The 20,349-nt window shown below is 43.0% G+C and overlaps 1 protein-coding gene across 2 annotated transcripts; it reads right to left on the reverse strand.

Annotated features, from left to right (window-relative positions):
• Nucleotides 1-4,122: 4,122 nt before the first annotated feature.
• LOC146557509 (uncharacterized) lies at nucleotides 4,123-5,164 on the reverse strand. 2 transcript variants are annotated; one of them, XM_085247345.1, is made up of 4 exons: nucleotides 5,099-5,164; nucleotides 4,964-5,019; nucleotides 4,610-4,753; nucleotides 4,123-4,524 (listed from the first exon to the last, which is right to left on the reverse strand). In XM_085247345.1, the coding sequence occupies exons 1-4, from the start codon at nucleotides 5,122-5,124 to the stop codon at nucleotides 4,139-4,141; spliced, it is 612 nt and encodes a 203-aa protein (XP_085103471.1). In that variant the 5' UTR covers nucleotides 5,125-5,164; the 3' UTR covers nucleotides 4,123-4,138. The 2 variants fall into 2 exon arrangements, with proteins under 2 accessions (XP_085103471.1, XP_085103470.1); XM_085247344.1 differs by having other exon boundaries at nucleotides 4,610-4,876; nucleotides 5,099-5,161.
• Nucleotides 5,165-20,349: the final 15,185 nt, after the last annotated feature.

Genomic DNA, 20,349 nt, shown 5'->3' on the forward strand with positions numbered 1-20,349 from the left:
CGCTGTCTGCATATTAAAGTCTGCTGCTTCTCTTTCTCTTTTCATTCAGTCACTTCATCACTTGCTCATAACATCGCTTCTTTCATTCTCGGCTCTTTGTTTTCTGTTTCCTCTCCTTCCTGTCCTTCAGCTAGATTAACCTCTTCTTGATCATTTTTTTCCTCATACGTCGAGTTCCCCCTCTCCTTCTTCCTTCTTTCTATTTCTTAGATAAACTCTTCCTCCTCTCTACTCCCCTCTGTCCCACTGTCAGTGTAATTCCACTGGTGTCAGACCTCCCAGGTAGGCTCCTACACAGGTAGATAGCTGCTGTGGTGGGGAAGCTTCTGTGCTGTCGGCTTCCTGACGCCTGACCTGCCCCCCCCCTCCCCTCCCTCAAACACACACACACACACACACACCCTCACGCTCATACACATGCACACCTTGCCTCAGGGGGGTCAGTGTCATTGTTGACATTGGACACATGCTCGTTGTGGTGCAATATTAAATCTTCTCATTTGATTTGGACTGTAATTATGTCGTAAAAACAAACTGGCTGTGAAGCCATGGCCCGCCAGTGTGATCTACTTTCATCAAGTGCAGACTGGCTTAATTACAGAGTGCGCCATACACCCATCTTTCACTGGGCAGCTTTTCCTGCAGCTTCTTTAAGCCATCACATTCTTTTATTGTGCGTTAATCACAAGGCAATTTGGCCGTTTGCAATGGCTGAGGGTAGATTTTAACACTGGTCTGTACACATCCTGTGGATTCTGGGGGGAAAAAAAGTCAAGAGTTAAGCAGATGTACATGGTAATGGAATACGATGCCTCTTCTAGTTCTGCGGTGCACTTAATGATATGGTTTTCATCCCACAAAGGTATTCAAATTCTCTGGTGAGAATAAAGGGGCTTTTTTTCCTGGTCTTTGTACACTTCAAATTGACTGTGTGAAGTCAGACAGATAAGTAAACTTAACAATAAATGAGTAAATCTCATCAAAAGAAATCACACTGATGTGTGAACGCCTTTAAATAAACCGTGGCTCTTTTATCTCGTGCATTATCTTAGGACGGAGCCATAAAACACACAAAATAATACACGTGTATTATCTATGAATTTTATGGGCAAATTATTTCCACATAGGGCTTCAGCTCTTTATCTGGTCTTTACAGCCACGCAACTGAAATACATGTTTGTTTAGGCCCACATTTGCCAAATGGTTAAGTCGAACCAGATTTCACCTTCACATCAATGCACACAGCAGGATGCCAGATGCCCAATCACAGCATATGGTAACAAAGTGTGAATTTTTGGGGGGGGTGTAATTCATGGAGTATATTTTGAAGCAATGCTCATGCTCTGATACAACAAATATTCCAGCCAAATAAATACACTGGCTGCTTGCGGAGTCTGTCAGAAACAACAGGAGTGTTTCCAGTTAAGAGGACAAAGTGGACATCAGAGCCTGCGAAACCTCCACGCACCACTTTCAACCAGGAGAAATGTGGTTTGAGTCTCTTGTGAGACCTTTTGTTTGGTTTTCACTCACAGTTTGCTCAAATTTAGGCACCAAAACTCTTCGACCCCCTGAGGTCAGTTAATCTTAAAATGTAACCATAGGTTACAACAAACTGCCTCCACACACAACCTGCACATTTGTTGATTTACAGGGGAAGAGTTTGAGCAGCGTAAGAGACGTAAAATGCAACAAGTCCAGTGTAAGCGACTGGCATGGCTGTGTTTGGTTCTACACAGATGCACACATGGCTTTGCAGATATTCGTCTAGACACGAGTGTTACAACTTGTAACCAGGGTGTAAAATCCACAAATGTACGGCAGCCCCGAGAGAGAAAAAACAAAACTTACTGCAAGTTAAGAAAACAAGAGGAAATAGAAACATGTTGGAAAAAACATGCAAATGATCACAGCTGGTCCGTTGCATTATTGTCTCCAAAAAAATCTTGTGTTACATTTTGTGTGCTTTTGCAGGATTTTTCTCTTTGCTCTTGTTTTCATTTAGTTGCAGTGCCTTTCGGGTCACCATACACGTGCTCAAATTTGATCTCAGTAATGTGTGTATGAAAACCTATAAATAAAGCACCTTAAAATTCTTCCTTATGTTTTCGTTTACGGTGGCACAGTTGGTAGGACTGTTGCGTCACAGCAAGAAGGTCCTGGCTTTGAATCCACCATCTGGGCGCAGACTTCCTGTGTAGAGTTTCCATGTTCTTGCCGTGTCAGTGTGGATTCTCTTTGGGTTCTCTGGCTCCCTTCCACAGTCCAATGCAGGCGTTTAGTGGGTTTACATTACCTGGAGATTCTAGGTGTGAATGGTTGTCGGTCTCTCTGTGTTAGCCCTGTGACAGACTGGCCACCTGTCCAGTGTGTACCCCACCTCTTGCCCCGTGGTAGTTGGGATGGGTTTCAGTCCGATCCTGGATTGGATAATTGGAAGAGAAGGTATGGATAGACCATTCAGTTAAAAGAGGTATCCTACAGTGGATTGTATAAATGTACACATTTAATGGATTTACTAACCAGATGATGAACAGCCTCAGATGTCTTAAAAATAAGTAAGTATTTAAACAATAAGTTTATTGTTCACAGTGTGGCAGGGGATATGACTTGTCAATATGAAGGCTGTGAAACTGATAATATAGGGTTCATGATCCATTCTTCAAGATTTACAACACAGCATTTCCTGGTGTAAAATACAATGAAGTCAAAACATTGTACCCACCGTCTCTGCAAAGCCACTCAGTGGGCTGGTTTGGACCCACTGACAAACTGGCTCTGGTCCCAATTTAACTCATGAAACCATCACTCAGAAAAATAATACACCAATACAGCAAATACATGCTACAGTCATGTCAGTGGGTACTGATAAGCCATAGAATATGGACACGGCAGGGTTCATGTTAGCGATGAGTGAGTGAGGGAGGGATAAAGGATGGATCTGTCTGGGGACTCACCCTTTTATGTCTTAATAGATGAAAAAGAAAGACTGAAAGCTGAAGGGTCACAAAGGGAAAATCCCCTTGTTTTTGTCCCTCTCTGCCGGCCTTTTAAGATGGGTTCATCAGCGTTGTGACAGGTATGTGAAGTGGACATCTTACTAGAGGTAATTGCCATTTCTCTCCTGTGGGTCATTGTTTGTCCCTACGCCCAACAAGACCATTACAGAAAGAGGATTTTAGATTGTTACAGCAGCAGAGCTTCGGATCAAGGCTCTGCAATTCTGTCGTTCTCTCGTGAATAAGAACCACAAAGATAAAAAAAGTCAAAATCTTCCAAGCAGATCCATTAGCAATGTGCTGCGCTGTACATAAACACAGTAAACACTCCCCACTGATGCGGTTCTTAGAACAGACTGCTGTGGCTTCACTGCAGAAACTATTACGGTGCCACCGAGGAGTCATAAAGGTGATTAACAGCCGCCTCTAATTAAAGATCAATGGAGAGTCTTTCCGAGCCGATTTGTTATGTGAATTAGAATGGTGTCCATTAATGTTGTCAGGCAATATCACTGTAAGACTGGGTATTGATGTGCCCTTGCTTGAGAAATAGCACAGTCTAAACTGTAGCTCATGACATTAGGATTTGCTCATTAATGTCCTTTATTCGTAGCACGGCGAACTGCGAGCAGCCTCCTAGATGAGTTTACAAATGCATAGGATACGAGTCATCAGAAGACTGATAAGCAGCATACATCTTTCTGCTGGGTTTTAGGTAGTTGTATGCAGTCGCATTGAAGTTTATAAGCTAATCTGGTGTGGGCTGAAGTGCACCATTAAGTGCACATAATGCACAATTCTAATAAATCTGCTTGTTCAAGCTCAAAAGCTTTGAACCATCGGTTCAAGTGTTATGAGCATCTAATTCTAGGGGTGTTGTAGAAAATGGTTAGACGAGATGCTTTTAGCATTTGCCCCATTAAACAGCTTCCGTCATTATTGGATATGTGAATCCCCAATGGCCTTCACATGTTTCTGCTGAAATTTGTGAGTGGACTACAAACCATAAATTTAGAAATCTTAAGTGTCAGTTTAAGTAATGTCTTTTGCCATGTCAACTCATTTAGATGAGTGTACTGAAAAAGGGTGAAAAAAAAAAAAAGAACCCATAGAGAGCACCGTATTAGTGAATCAGATCTTTATTGGGCAACATTAAAGTTGGCCTTCAGAGTGTCCTGTGTTTGCTCACCCCCCTGCTCAAAACTGGAGCTGTAGTGAGTGACTGTGCCTGGGGGATACTTGCCAGTAAGCAATATGTAGCCCAAATAAGGGTTTTCAGACAAAAACCTATCAAGGTCTGATGACAGAGGGTCACTGAAGTCCTCATTGAAACCTTCAGCATCAGGATAAGACTCAAAGCCTTGCATTTCAGTTTCAGATTCTGAGTTGCCATGCTCAAAGGCCCTCTCCACACGAGACAGTTCGCCTTTCTGGAACACAGGGGGAAGAGGGTCTGGTGCTCCCACATAGAAAGGTGGAAATTTGTCAGATTGAGGGTTGGGAGGCATAACTGCCCAGCTGAAGTCTGAGCACAAAAGTTAAAGGAGGGATGTTGAGTATTATGGCAAGCTTGTATTAAGAGTTTATTTCTACATGTCTGTACTAGTTACCGTGATTTAAGCCCAGCTGAAAACTCGGTTGTGTCGAGTCTGCGTGGGAGTCACTACTGTGTCCCGAGTATGCAGACGCAGGATAAGCATCAGAGCTGTGAGAGCTGCCTGCTGATCCACTCGCAGCACTACTTTCAGGGTGATCTGAATTTGGGACAACCCAAGAATCAGATGACACGGGCGCAAACACAGCAGAAGGTAATTCCCAATCAGAATCAGCAGGAGATTTAAAGTAACCACTGCTGGAGGAGACGTCAGGATCCGTACCTGCACAGCAAGAGAAGTCATTAGTACAACTTTAAAGCAGACTTTTAACATTTAGAATTAGAAATGCTGAGACTTGTTGAATTTTACCTCTCTTCACAGAGTAGCTGTAACTATCGCCACTCAGCATGACAAGCAGCAAAGCCCTGTCGACATAGAAAAAATATTAACTACAGCAACTTGGCAACAACTAAGACCCCTCAGAAAATATAACCACTCACTTACCCTAAGGAAAGCCAAACACCCATCATGTTGAACGAGCTTCTTAATAGCCACTGCTGCCCTGTCAAAGCTTTATAAATGCTACAAATGACCTGCCCTGACCAATCACAGCATAACAAGTTAACCACGCACAGCTGCACAGATAAAGGCGGAGCCCTCAACCTGAAATTTAAGCTGGTCCAGTTGCAATGATTTTGTTCAGTGCTACAGTACGTGCAAAACGTTTTCTTTACATACAGTTTTGTGCCTCACTGCGTGTTGGCCCAGTGATTTTGATTGGTCACTTGTTTTATCATGGTTAACGTGCACCAGTAATTCAGCAGCATGTCCATACTGTAATGAGACGGACACCTATCTAACTGAATTCCTCAGAGTCTTGGGTTGTTAAAGATAAATAACATTTTAAAACACAAGAAAGATGTCCTATGCTGGTGGAGCTAAAGTGCCAAAAGGCCCGTCACACGGCTCCCTCGTAAAATATTAGATTTCCGAAAGATTTTTACAGCAAACAAATCATCGGCGCCAACCAAAAACTGGGGTGCAGCAATTTGTTTTCTTGTCACAAAACTTTAACTGGAAGAACATATCCTGTGGAAATTGATAAACAGCGCAACTACATGAGAAAGCTCAATGCATTTGATAGAGCACATCCCTTCATTAAGATCTTATTCCTCCATACCCAGCTTGAGACTGTGCCAAATGTGCCACGGTTCTGCATTGTGACAATTTCCGGCTCTTCAGATGTGTATTTCCTGGCTTTCTAATCAGAATGTTATTTTGTATCTCAAAAGGGGCTCCATTCAGCCCAACATTAACAACCCTCGTCTGAGATAATGTGGATGCTTCGGGCCATAGGCCACCAGCTGCATCCACTTGTCAGTCTTTGGTACAGATGCCCTGTCTGTCTGCTGTGCGAATGAAACTCATGGACTAAATTGGCACTTATTGTGCAGAATCATTTTATGTACGCATTTTAATGTGCCTCATCCAATTCCTTAACACGGTTTAATTTTATCTGCTGACAGCTATCTCGGATTTTAAACTGATTTAAATAGAAGGCTCCTGTCCCGCTTGTAATTTATGTCTTTGAGTGGCCAGTGGAGGCCACGTAGAAACGTTATGGATCTTTGGATTAAGCTCAAATACTCTCAGGCAATTTAGTCAAATCTGCTGTATTTTCTGTGCATCATATTAGTTTCTCATACAAATCAAATGAAGAGAACTCAATTATGATGGATCAATAATTCAGCATTCTCAATTATGCTTTAATTGTAAGAAGCAATATCATCCAATCTTATTGTGTGGATAGGTGTTGTTGCTCTGCAGAGCTTTAGCTGATTGTTTGTATGAGATTAGGGCTGTGTATCAAGGAAAAGATCAGGCAATGTCACAGAGCCTTAGATAGCCGGCAAGTGATGCGCATAGACACACTCCCGCAGACACTCGGATACACTCCCAAATACACACAGACTCTTAATGACATGAACACATAACATAAAGCCAAATGCTGCCACTAAAATTTGCATGGTGCTCAGTAATGCATTAGTGAACATCACTTGGCAATCTGTTCATACGGGCTTAATTGGATTTTAATACCGCCTCTGATCTTGTTTTCTAATTAACGGCGGTGGCTGGCAACCAAGCAGAACCATGCACCCAGCAACACCTTTGATCCCGGCCATATGGAGTTCCTCCAAGCACGCCGGGGATGTAAAAATCCCTCACCTAGACGTGGGCGAACAACAGGCCCCCGTATCAAAATGGATGGGGTGAGGAAAATGAAGGAGGGTGGAGAATGGAGGAGTGCGGCGAGAGGGTGCCGAGGGCGGTGGGGGCCAGCTCGGCGGCGGTGGGGGGCGGGCAGTGGCATGTGTCATCCACACATCCTGGCGGCATTGTTATTGATTAATTTCGCTCACGATCGGTTGTGATCACAGATACATAAAACATGAGAGGGGGGACTAAATGCCTGTACACCTTATCATCCCCGCTGCCATTCGACACCCCTTCCTTGCTACAGGGAAATGTCAATAGCTTTTCTAATCTGTTTACTTCTCCCCTTGTGGCCACTGCTTTATGCTTTTGATGAAGGGCTGCCAAAAATGTGTCCTTTTTTTACCCTTGCTTTTCCTGTTTTGGCAGACAAAGTGTGGGTATTAAACTTTACATCTGCGTAGTCACCTCAGCTGTCACGTCTTCTATTTTGCTATTTATCAGGAGATCACTTATAGGTCCTGTGTCGTTTTAAAAGTGCCGGACTCGTGGTTTTTCTTTACGTCATCAGCCTGACAGAACGCAGGCAAAAGCCAACCTGGATCCTTGGCAGAAAGGGGACAAAAATCCAACAAATAGCCAAAATATAAAGCACGCCACATAAACCATGTCAGAAATTGCACCACAACAGCAAAAGCAGACAAGAAAGAGAGATGCCGTGATCTTGACCCTACCGGTATTATCATCTAATCACTATCATCTGTATTGCATGTTTTCTGTTAGTGTAATTGAAAGAGCACAAATTCCTTTGTGAATTCTAACGAAAAAAAGCAATTATATCCCTTGGAAACTGCTGGATATTTGACATGTGTGAAACAGTAACTGCAAGTAACATCATAACAACACTGCAGGGAAAATGAGCTTTTTCAATCATCTATTGAAGAAAAATTTCAATGTTATTCTGCAGACAGAATTAGACCCCTTCCCTCAGAAGCTAGAATTGCCTCTTTAGCAGAAATCACTCATTCCTCATCAGCTTGCTGAAAATTTTGACCACTCTTACATTCAAAATTCCTTCGGTTGTGAGATTCATGAAAGTTTTCTTGGATGTACTACCTATTTCAAATCCTCCCACAACATTATGATGGTATTAAATCTGGGCTCAGGCAATGCCATTCCATAACCTTTCATTCCTTCTTTTTGAGGTATTCTGTGGTGGATTTGCTTGTTTGCTTAGGATCGCGATCCCGTTGAAACGTCGTCTTCCATTTCAGCTTCGCTTTTCGGACAGATGGCCTCAAAGTAACTTCGAGCCCCTCTCGCATGATGCAGAAAGCGTAGCCGAATCAGTGCCTGCGTGCAGACCTGTCCTCGAGGCAGTGAAGCAACCCCAAACCAGAACATTTTTGGAGTGCAAAGACATTTTCCATTTCATTTAAATTTGGGCAAACTCTTTGTGTAGACATTCAGCAGAGGTTGTCAATAGATGCACTTTGACACCAGTAGTTGCAAAAGTTACCCGCACGTCCTGGAGAGGTTTTGAGTCTGCTTTTAGGTTGAAATTACTGTGCAGGCCAGTCTTGGAATTACTGGCAGTCATTTAAAAAATCTTCACCACTTGGAGATGATTTTCCTTACCGTGGACTGATTTATTCCCAAAAAAAACCTGGAGATCTTTTAAAATCCCCTGCCAGACTCATGGGCATCCACAACCTCCCCCCCCCCTCTCCCCCGAGAAGCTTTAGAGAGCTCTTTAGATCTTGGCGTGTTGACACCACACACTTCAATAACAAAGAGAACAGCAGACCCAAGACGTCTGAGGTTGAACTAGCTCCCTAAGAAAGCTGTACCGTTGGCTCCGGAGCTGGAAACCCTGATAATTTTATGAATTTGAATGTGTGATAAAAGCAGGGGTGCTTGTGACATGTGATGTTTCGGTTTTGTCTATTCTTTCATATTATTATGAAAATAACAAAAAAATGCCAACAATCTGTAATTTGTTTGAGGATCTCATCTGTAGACATGTTTGTTTCTTTTTAAAGAGATTAAGACTTTCCTGAAAAACTGACATGGGATGTACAAACATGTGTTTTTTCACATGACAGATTGGATCTTTGTAATCATTTTATCAATAGCATCTCAGTAAAACATGCGCTGCACTTTTATGTAGAGGATTTTGACTCTTGTGTGCAGGATACATATAAAGTGGGCAAATTAACTTAGCAACAGGCTACTAGCCAAGCGTATTTAATGATCACCAATATACCAAAACAGCCAAAACATTAAATACAAACCTATAACAGAATAGCCTAAATACAGTAGTACAGCTTGATAAAATGAAATAAATATCATAAAATGGAGCAAATGTCAAACATTACAAATCTAGAAAAAAGACAATAAAGGTAAAAAGAACATTTATACAGTTATTCATATAAAAAAATAGCAAAAAGATCCATCCATCCATTTTCTTCCTCTTATCCAATTCAAGGTCTCAGGGGGGATGGAGCCTATCCCAGTTGCCACAGGGCAAGTGGCACGATGCACCCTGGAGAGGTTCTCAGTCTGTCACACAGCTCACACAGAGAGACAGAAAACCATTTACGCTCCCACTCAAACCTGCAGCCAAATTCGATTCACCGGTGTTCACCTAAATTCATGTCTTTGGACTGGTGGAAGAAGCCAGGGTACCCTGAAAAAGCCCACGCAAGCATGGACTGAGCTTACGAGCGCCACAAAGAGAGACCCCGACGGGCTGGTGGATTTCAGCTGAGGACCTTCTTGCTGTGACGCGATGGTGCTAACCACCGCGCTGCTCTAATGAAGTGACAACAAAGTCAGATAGCGCAGTAAATTCACCAAAGCAGAATAAAAGAGGCTTGCTAAATGTTGTAAAAAAAACAACAAAACAGGCACAGCAGATGTCAGATGACATTCAAGTGGCTTAAGAATATCAGCGTTAAGTGTTGTGACATTGCAGGGTTGAATTAAACTCTTAACATGAGAGAAGAGATGAGTCTCTGCTACACAGATGTGTTGCAATGTAAAGACCTAGAGGGCGAAGTATGGGAGATTTCCTGCATCTGTCCAATATGGCAGCAGAGCTGAATCAGTCTGTCAGGGTCAGTGCTCTGCTGACTGTCCAGTAGGTGGTGCAGGGGGTGGTCAGGATTATCCTGCACTCACTTATAATCACCCCCATCCTGATCAGTTTATTCAGACACACTATTCACACTATACACCTTTAGGATAATTTGTCGATGTACAAGTTCATCCAGTAGGGCTACAGCTGTGATAAGACGACTGAGAAAAGTGCTCCCATGGTGCTGCAGGTTGTATAATTGTGGTAACTAAGGGAATATTTGGGAAGCTGGCTGCAGAGAAGTTTGGCCTCTCAATGCTGGGAAAGTGAGGATTTTAAGCCTGACCCTAAGCAAACCTTGCCTGATTAAGAACAGGCAAAATCTATCTTCTTACACTTATCTATCATTTATCAGGTCTCTAATCTGCCACAGGACGACATTTCACGCTCACCTGCACACAATAAAGTAAAATAAAGTAAAATTTTTGTTTTGTTTTTTTTAGTAGGAATATCAGAGGGCGTAAAAACTCGTCTGACTGGTAGGAGAGGCCACCAGTATTTAGTTTCTATGGGTTATTATAGATTTGACATCAAGTGTGAGTAATGATAATACATAAGACAATATGGCAACCAGCCATGCGTGGTGATGCTGGTTAGTTCAGCAAGCTGCCATTTTACTGCTGTCTGACAGAAAGAAGCTAATTAACTATGCATATTAATTAAAAACCTGAGATCTATAACAGGTGATTGACAACCGGAGGTGGGGTAGGGGGGTGTTTTTAAAGGGTGTCATTTTTTCCCCCAAACTAGCAGAGTGTTTTTTGTAAGTTAAGATAAGATAAGATAACCTTTATTAGTCCCACACGTGGGAAATTTGTTTTGTCACAGCAGGAAGTGGACAGTGCAAAAGTTATGACGCAAAAATTAGAATACAATAAGAATAAATACAGTACACAGCTGTACAGAATAGAATAAAATAATATACTATATACAGTAGAATAAAATAGAATAAAAATATACAATAAGATAAAAATAGAATACGAATGCTATATACAACTGAGTAAAAATACAACGATGCCAGAAAAGATTATTGCACTTAGTGTTATTGCACATGTGTGGATGTGTGTGTTTGTTCAGTTAAAGTCTTTGTTGTGGAGTCTGACAGCAGTGGGGAGGAAAGACCTGCGAAATCTCTCCGTCCCACACCGTGGGTGCCGCAGTCTCCCACTGAAGGAGCTGCTCAGTGCTGTCACAGTCTGCTGCATGGGGTGGGAGACGTTGTCCAACAGGGATGACAGCTTAGCCGCCATTCTCCTGTCACTCACCACCTCCACTGGGTCCAGAGGGCATCCTAGAACAGAGCTGGCCCTTCGGATCAGTTTAGATTAACACACCCAGTTTGAAACAATATCATTAGACTAAGGATCGTGATTCTTGGATACGTGTTGATCATAGCAGCAGCAGCAGCAGCTCTGATCGAAGACTGTTTAAATCCACACAGGCGCTCGTGCTGCTGTTTGGCAAATCGCTCAGACACTCTGACATCAAATGGCCTTCTGCAACAATGGCAAAGAAGAGGGAAGGCCTGAAAGTCCCTGCCAGTGATTTCACCTAAATAATGATGCCTTTTACATGGTGCTTGTTTGTCCTTCACAGGGTAATTATTTGAACAATGTGTATATATTCTTTTAAAGAGGGCTGTGACATATTGTGCCCTGGATAATGACTAGAAATGCATTAAGACTAAAGTGGGGTTTCTAATGAAGATGGTTGACAAGGTCTGAAGGCCTTCTCTTTCTCTTTATATGGCACTCTTTCTTTCTTTATGAAAAGAGAAATCCTTGCCCTCCCTAAATTATCAAATTGTCCTTCGACCTTAGCGTATCACAAAGTTTCTCATCTTTTTATCAAAGATGCTTTCGAGCGCACTGAATGTTGCCTTTGCTTAAGTGCCGCATTTGATTTAAAAGTCCTTTCTTTTAAAACGTAATGGATGGCAGAAGTGGAAAGTGGTCGCAAGCAATCATATGCTAATGTCTACCTCGTGCTAGCGCTGCTGTACGTGTGCCACCTCCAAGTGAGAAAAAGTCAATAGAGAAAGCGACCGCAAGCTCTGAATGTCTCACACACTAGAAATTCATCATTAGCCAATTTTTTTTAAACAATATTGTCTTTTAATCACTTCCACGCATTCTCCAGCATCTTTTCATGTCACAACGGTGAGTATTACCACTGTACCGTTTTCATCTTCTGCCACAACGCATTGTATTTTCTCCAATCCTCCAACTTTAAAAGGCCATGTTTCCTTAAATTAATGGACATAGAAACTTGTGGTAAATTTTTTAATACATGGCCGAATAAAGTTTTATATACAAAACGTACAATGTTCACAAGGCCCATTGTGTCGTCTCCAGATGTACGGCATGTGTCCATATGATACCCAAACTCATCCCGTACTTTTGCAGGCTTGTCTGGAGTCACTGCACCCGCTGTTGTTGTGATGCTACCTACCTGCAAGCCCGTGAAAGTCGTGAATCCATTTCCCCGAGCTGCAGAATTAAAGCATTTTTTGACACCCTGGCCACACCCTGCATATTGATTGCCTGAGAATTGGGATCTATATAGGTTTGAAATCTCAAAAACATAAAGATTTGTTTCACTCACTGGGCCCACGTCCTCATTTTAGGTTTGACAGCATTCCCCATTTGGGGATGGCGGCTCCCGTGCCTCGCTGATCCCCATGTAAGAAGTTAAAGAAAAGGGGGGGAACGTGGGGCACGTAAACGAGAACGAACAGCTTGCAGAACTGGGGGAACCTATATAGATGAGGACCGGAAGGAGCGTGTTTGGAGGCGTGGTCCCGCTCCTGAAATTCAGATACTGTATCTCCAATTGTGCAATTGTGCTTTTGTTTATAGCTTTTGTTGCCAAAAAAAGAAGAAAAATCTTGTTATGGAATGTAGCAGAGGTTAGAGTGAACTTGAAGCCAGCATTTACTCAGTGGATTAAAGATTTGCTAAAAACTAGCTGGTCTTTGGGACAGTGGCAGTGGGGAAGGGCTTGTGGAAGCTGATAGTGGCTGAGAGGAAGCTGTCTTTTTGCAATTTTAAGGTTGTGCACGTTCCAGAAATGTATCCAATTGGCATCATCTCATCAAAAACATATTTTAAAGGATAATAATTAAATTAAAAAACTTTTTATGCCTTGAGAAATAAACGACTTGGTGTTAAGACTCTGATTAAGCTACATAACACAACACAGATGTTGGGAGGTAGGTCAGGACTTGGAGGAGGATCCGTACATGGTCAGGATAAGTTAGGCGACGTGGGTGGAGCCAATTGGAATGAATTAAGCGAGGAAGAGCGGAGGGATGTAAAGGATAGCCTAACAGCCTGAACACCCTGCAATGCAGGCAGATGAGTGAACACAGATCTTCCTTACTAAACTTAACATAAGCTGCCAGTTCTCCTGACACGACGCACAGACCTGTCAAAAGGGTTTTTTAATGTGATATCAGTGAAGGTGTTTAATTTAGCTGACAAGAACAAAGGAGACTGTTGATGGGATTAATCAAAAGCTCAAAAAATGGGCACGCTGCATGGATGTGAGATTTTGTATTTAAATATATTAAAAGGTACAGTTGCATATGTTAGGCTATAGTTGCCATTAGAATAAGTCCCTAAAATCATCTGAGTTATGCGACTATGACTTTTTTCTCCCCCTTATATCGTCCGACAGTATTTGATTGATCTTTAGAAAGAGACTGAAACTGAGGTCTGGATACAGTGCTGTTGTCAACTCAGAGATCAAGGTAGTTCAGGTATAAAATACCTGAGGCTGCACTTAAAAATACACGGAATTAAAGTTGCCGCTTTGAGCCGACTTGCCCCCGCAAAAGCAGAGCTCAGTTTGTAAATCAAGATGATAATATAACCATAACATGATAATTGTGGGATAGTGAGATGAAACGGGAGCAGATTTAAAGTGATCCCAGGCTTAATCACAGACAGTAAAAGACAGATGAAAACACCCACATGGGATCACCTTTAAATTTCTGCTGAAGATAAATGTAGTGTACTCTGCAGTGTTTTCTGTGTATAGTACATATGCATTCTGCAAATACTCCCGTGTGTCTGAGTCAAAGTCATGACCTAATTATGGGTTTCACAGGATGGACAAAAAAATAAAAAATCCCTTCCCTCTTCTTCTCACACACTCACAAGCTACAACGTCCGCAGTAGTGCACACACCCATTGTACTTAGCCCAGAGAGATTTGGCACAGATACAATAGCCAAAAGGCAAGTCATATCAGCAATGCAAACTGTCCCTCAGGTCAAAAGTGATCAACATCAGTGAAATACCGCGGTGAGGCACAGACAAGCAGTTGGATTCACTGGAACGAGACACCCTGCTCAATCATCGTTATGAAACAGAGGGTCATAAACAAGCATTCAAGCGTAATTTTGATTTATGCCATCTGCCTTTTATTAGACCGTTAGTGTCAAGCTGGAATTTCATGTTCCGTCCCCATCCGTCCTCCTGTTAGGAACCTCGTGCAGCCAGGAGGAGGGGAAAAAAAGCAAAGTTTTAGTGAAGCTGCAAAGTGAGCACTGCACAATGGTATCGGCAGTCTTGTGCGAGCACCGCACAGGTTGTCTCCCATACCAGAGGAAGGAATTTCTAAAGAACATGGTCAAGTCAGAAACCCTTTTGTCGCATGGCAATTCACTCCTTTTCTGCCTGCCGTCAAAGAGGAGATTAAGTTGTCAAAATGCATGTCCTGGTCCAGACTGGTCTGTTGAGTGGATATTCTCTAGTCTGATCTCTGCCACTGCTAATAGACAGAGCTCAAAGGGGAGCAGCGAGAACAGGGGAGGGAGAGGGGTAAGAAGGCTTTAGGATCACTTTACCTGGATTCGGCAGTGTGGCGCTGGTGGATTAGTGCCCGGGGCTTCATGGCACGCTAGTCTGCAAACACCCTATAACACTCTATGACAGGTAAAAAGCACACACACACACACGCAGGCTAATTTAGAGCACAAGCACAGCAAGCTGACACACAGTTAATGGCTCATTTTGCACTTAGGGTCACTTCCAAACGCACCTATGCGCCGTATCCTTGCACGTGTGCAAACATACCAAGATCCTAAAACATGAAAAAAGGAGAAAAACACCAGCAGTCTCTAAAGCTTCACTCTAACTCAGCCTTACACAGCATCATCCAAGATAAAACAACTACTCTTAATTTCAGCAGCTTATAAAACTTATTTCTGGCTTCGGTACAGTTGGGATGCCTCACATAAACTTTCTTCGACATCCTAGAAGCTCTGAGAAGTCTGTTCCCGGTCTGATACCACTGTGTAAGGTCACTCACTCATCCAGAACTGCAAAACCATAACCCATAAAGGAGAAAATACAGGTTGTTCTTGGCAGGGAGGAAAGAAACCCGCCACAGCTTCCATCCCTCTCTGCCGCCTCTGCCTGCTCTCCCCCCCAGTCACTACCTGATGACTTCTCCATCCGTTTTAATTGGTAATTATTTTGCGGGGTTTAATGCCTTTATTCAGACTGTCAGTGTGGAGTCAGGAGAGGAGGATTAGGTGCCCCAGGGGGACGAGACACTGGCACGGCCAGGACAGCTCATTTTTACACGGGCAGGGGAGGAGGACAGCTCATCTTTGATCCGGTTGGGGCTTCGCAGGCCAGAGGGGTGACAGCTGCACTTTCTTTAGCCCACATTTGAATTTGAATTCTATCTTAGGATGCAGCGCGCCGCGGACTTGGCAGGGCAGTGGGGTAATCTGCTCGGCACAAACGCCCGGGCCTTTTCTTCCTGTGTGCCCTCGCAGAGATTGGAGTAATTAAAGTTAAATGGAATGCATTAAAAACTCACTTGTGCCGAGGCTGTGGCGGCCGTGCCAACAGTGAATGGGCTGGGGCTGTCCTTTTACGCTGCTCTAATCCTGCGGAATATATGTGTGCCCCGTGACTTTGATGCTACGCTACCAAAGCATCGGAAACGGCTACCAGTGGAGCTACAACTGACTGCTGGCTTTCACCTCAGAAGAACATCTTGGAAAGCAAATTCAGCTGGATTCTGACATTGGCAGGAGGTTGGATGGAATCAGCTCAGGGAGGCTATTAGCACTTTCCAGACATGTCACTTTCAAATTGCTACGCTTTGATGTATGGTCTATTTAAATACCCACACGCTGCCTTTCTCCTGACCTGTGGTAATATTTAGAGTGAATCCTGACTAGCTGTCCATAAGTAGCACATAAAGCACTCGTGCTGTCAGTTGTTTCAGAAAAGGTTGGCCTGTACATGCAGAACAGCGTTCGGTGCCAAAGAAAATTGCCGGCTTCACACATACAACTTTGTTGAAGAGATGGGCAACTCCCAGGTTTCAGCCATTTTAACGTGGACAGTAATTGGGGCAAACGACAAACCTGCTCCCAAAGCCGCAGTGAGCCAGACCTGCTCTACCAGGTAGATGTCAAAAGACTTGAGGCATCAGACATGAAGATAATTGTTGCCGCCTTTCATTTCAGAGGAATGTGGACAGAGACGGGGGGGCAGGCAACAAAACTATCATCATCATCTTTTCCTGGCTTTGTGTGGGATCCTTGAGCCCTTTTAAAGGCAGAAGATAGGACACGGGGAAACATAGGGGTGTGGGAGGAGGGGGAAATGGGAGAGGTGATTTTTTTGGGGGGTGTGGGGGAATGCAGAATAGAGCGAGTAGCAAAGATGCCAATCGATGCACGGGGAAAATTCTTGCACACTCACTCGTTAACTTTGCGGTTAACGAGGCATCGAAAGCTAATTAACAAACACATGAATCAACAAGTCAGTAGTTCAGTTGGTGACTGGGTTAACTAACGCTGCAGACCACACAAAGAACTCCCTGGCCAGGAAAAAAAAGTCAGAGGAATGGATTGTGCCAGCAAACATTCATTACATGGATGTTTCCCAGGTTTCACAATGAATGCCTGAACCCACAAGCATTCGCCAGTTTGTCTGATAACACCGAGTGCTACACCAAATATTTCCTGTTAAGCCCATCAAGGGACCAAGGGGTATGAACATGATGGCTACCTAGTTTTGACATTAATATCTGACATTTCATTACTTTTTTGATACCAGACAATAGTTTGTCCAAAACACGCCAAACACAGCAAGCCAAAACTTGCACAGAGCCAAATTTTGTGCATTGGAAATTCTTGGAAGGGCAGAAATTCAAAATGTCACTGACTTCCACAGTTTTCAGAACTTCCAGATTTGAATGGCCTGTACCTCACCACAAGCTTTCATGACATCCTGCCTGGCTACATCAAACATCTCCCTGCTCCTTTTTTTCCTCTATTCTTTTCAGTGTTTGCTGTAGCCAAGGATAAAATGCCACTACTGGTTAAGGTGTCAACATCGCCTCTATGATAAAATTTGGATGGGATAAAAATGTGAAGGCTGGAGCGCTCGTTGCATTTCTGAGGTTCAAGTAGGAAACCACAGTTTGTTTCATTTCATTTCATTGCCTGTAATCACAATCTTTACTTGCCATAAGGAAACATATTTAACTCAGCCCTGCTATAGTCAAAAGAAGGCTGATATCTCTATCTGCAGTAATTCATATTTGGCAGCGAAGCGCTCCATGCACATATATGGAAAGTTTAAGAGGCAGCAGCAAGACCCGTATCACAGAACAGTCCAGGGATCAGTGACAACAGTGGTGACATTAAACAGCATGATGTCGAGGTGGGTTGCAAAGTGGCTTGTGCAGCAACTGTGGACAGGCTAAAGCATATGAGATAGCAAACTGGATATGGAAGTTATTAGTTGATGTGAACTGCTTGATCAAATACTGCGCTCGATTTGTTGCATAAACTGAAGTTTTCTTTTTGGAAGTTGGACCACCAAAGCTTATCATATTTTAACTGATAAAGAAGAAATGGAAGAAGAAGCTGCAAGGTTGGATCAATCCACTCCACTGAGCTGATGGGTGGGACTTAAGGTGTCAAATAAATCATGCACAGGGCCAATACTATTTAATATTATCCTTTATGTCTGCTGCAGAGAAAGTGAAGGAACACGCTGGTCTGCTTTTAGTCTTTTAGTTTGCATTTACTAACTTTTCAAGTTAGTAAATGCAAAAACGGTCTAATATCAAAGAGGTATAATATCTAATATGATGCTGAGGTGACAGGCCAAACTGATCCTTGGCTGAGTTCAGGGACTGCCTAGCAACCTATCTGCAAGTCCTTGGATTTATTCATGCAAACCTGCGATTCGTGGACAACCCACTCTACCACCTGAGCCACAGCTGCTCCTGGGTGTTCTTGTAGTTTGTTGTACAAAAAGGAGATTTCAAAATAAATTTGCATATATGTGTAAAAACTACTGAGCTAGAAATGCTTATGAGGCATTTTACTGAGATTATCATGAAATGACAACTAATGCGCTCTACAAATTCAACATATGTAAAATGTAACCCTTCCACTAATTAATCCGTCTTTGATCATTGTGAGGAATTGATAAAAAATCTTGTAAAATCGTGTAATTTCCTCCTTGAGAACACGTGTTATTTTAAACTGAGTCAGTCTCCTGTTCTTGTTGCCTCAAATATATTTTATCAAGAACCTAAATTGGATTTTCCAAGACAGCTGATCTGACAAAGTCTTCAGGCAGATTAGATGAAAGATCGGCAAAGAACGGGGATCCAGACACGCTGAACCCACAAACCAGACAGACTGACAGACCATAACAGAGAACGAGGCAATGCACAGACCAAACAGACAGCCATCTCAACCTTGTCCTGCCTTATTGTACACATACCCATGGATTTGAACATCGCAGGTTACAATCAAATACCTCTGCGATGCATATGTCCCCTCTTTAATGGCAAAATCGGGTGCCATCATTACAATCACACTGCTATTGTCTGTAATAAACAGGCGAGCTCGCGCTGCTTCGGAGGAGGGATTCAAGTGCCTGTTCACTTAAAAGTGAAAAGAATCCCTGAATAACTAATTAAAAAGAATCCGAATACCAGTGTAAGACCTTGGTTTATACTTCTGTGGATTTGATTAGTGGTGATTTGTATATTCGCTGACAGATGCTTGATGTTGGTGAGATAAGGGGGAAAAAAGCCAAAGCTTTTGGCTGAGAAGCCCTATTATTCATGGGCAGAAGTTGAGTGTGTATTTCCATTAGATGTGCGAAGGCCTCTAAGGTCTAAGAATGCACTTTAATAGATACCTGTCAAATGTAATTAACTATGTTTTTCCTATATCATACACTTTCCCATTGCCTCCAGCCAGAGGCTCCACAGTGTGTTTGTGTGTGTGTGTGCATATGCAAGCACACAGGCATATGTGTGTCTGTGTGTGAGAGAGACAAGAGTCTGTCTCAGCGCCTTTTGCCACCCAGCGATTGGAGACAGTTTTAATTGCAGCATGACAACCACAAGAAAGGACCAGAAGCCCCATAAAAGCCAAAGCAAGCTGGCAGCTGGCCCACAGAAGAAAGCTAGCCATGCCATAATTACAGGTAAAAAGACCTCTAGCACTGTAGCTCAGCACCGTGTTTATTTGACACCAATCATGCAACTATGCAGGTATCCCAACAATAACGTTCTCTGTCCCGACAGGACTGAGGTGCCTCCGAGAAAGACTTGGACATCACCGGCAATCAAGGAATGTCTTGTGGCTTGGAGGCTGAGCCCTCGTCAGAACATGAAAGCGAACAGAGAGACCTTGATTTTAAAGAGCTCAGATGAATTCACCAGCGCAATGTTACATTGTTCTCAGTCAGCGAGGAGCCTTGCATGGCATCAATAATTCATTTTACAAGGCTCACTTCTGCCTCCAGTGAGCAGGTCGATTTAAGTGTTTTGATATCCTTGTCCAAGGGTGAAACTGGCTACATTAAAGACACATTAGTGAAGTTGGTGACACTTCCAGGTAAAGAGGGACTTCATTCTTTCCTTGACTAAAGCAGGAGCACCTCCTGTACTATCGTAGCAGGAATTCTGAAGTATATCACCGTCTTTTTTCTGCAGTTACAGAGAATTTGGTTACACAAGCAAATAGATCTTTTTAGCCTACGTACATGAGGAGCAGGGAGGAAAAGGACCCCGGGGTGCTCCGTACTACACATTATAAAGAAATGTGTTGGTGCTAACCAGGGACCCTCCTTTAGCATACACTCGCAAACATTTTAACTGCGCTCACCTCTTTCCATTCAAACTCCGGTGTTAAGCAATCACATTGGTATTCTGCCCGTGCCAATACATTCGCTGTGTAAATCACAAACACTTTAGAGACAGCATCGGTCTCTATTTGGAAATCCAGACCCCAGCACATAAATCTCACCTCTGTAAGTACTTAACGAGAGCACAATGTGTGTTTTATGTGTTCTTTATGAGTGTGGAAAGGCCACATCTTGAATGACACTCACTTCCAG

Source organism: Mchenga conophoros, linkage group LG15, assembly GCF_057382185.1.
Source record: "Mchenga conophoros isolate Kocher_MC1m ecotype Shallow Benthic linkage group LG15, M_conophoros_male_GT1.1, whole genome shotgun sequence".
In the NCBI taxonomy this organism is placed as follows: domain Eukaryota; kingdom Metazoa; phylum Chordata; class Actinopteri; order Cichliformes; family Cichlidae; genus Mchenga; species Mchenga conophoros.

Coding starts and splice junctions, on each gene's coding strand:
- LOC146557509 (XM_085247344.1), bottom strand. CDS start 5,124: ATGATGGGTGTTTGGCTTTCCTTAGG. Junction 5,020..5,098: donor GGTGTTTGGCTTTCCTTAGG/GTAAGTGAGTGG, acceptor CTATGTCGACAG/GGCTTTGCTGCTTGTCATGC. Junction 4,525..4,609: donor TCAGCTGGGCTTAAATCACG/GTAACTAGTACA, acceptor TTTTGTGCTCAG/ACTTCAGCTGGGCAGTTATG.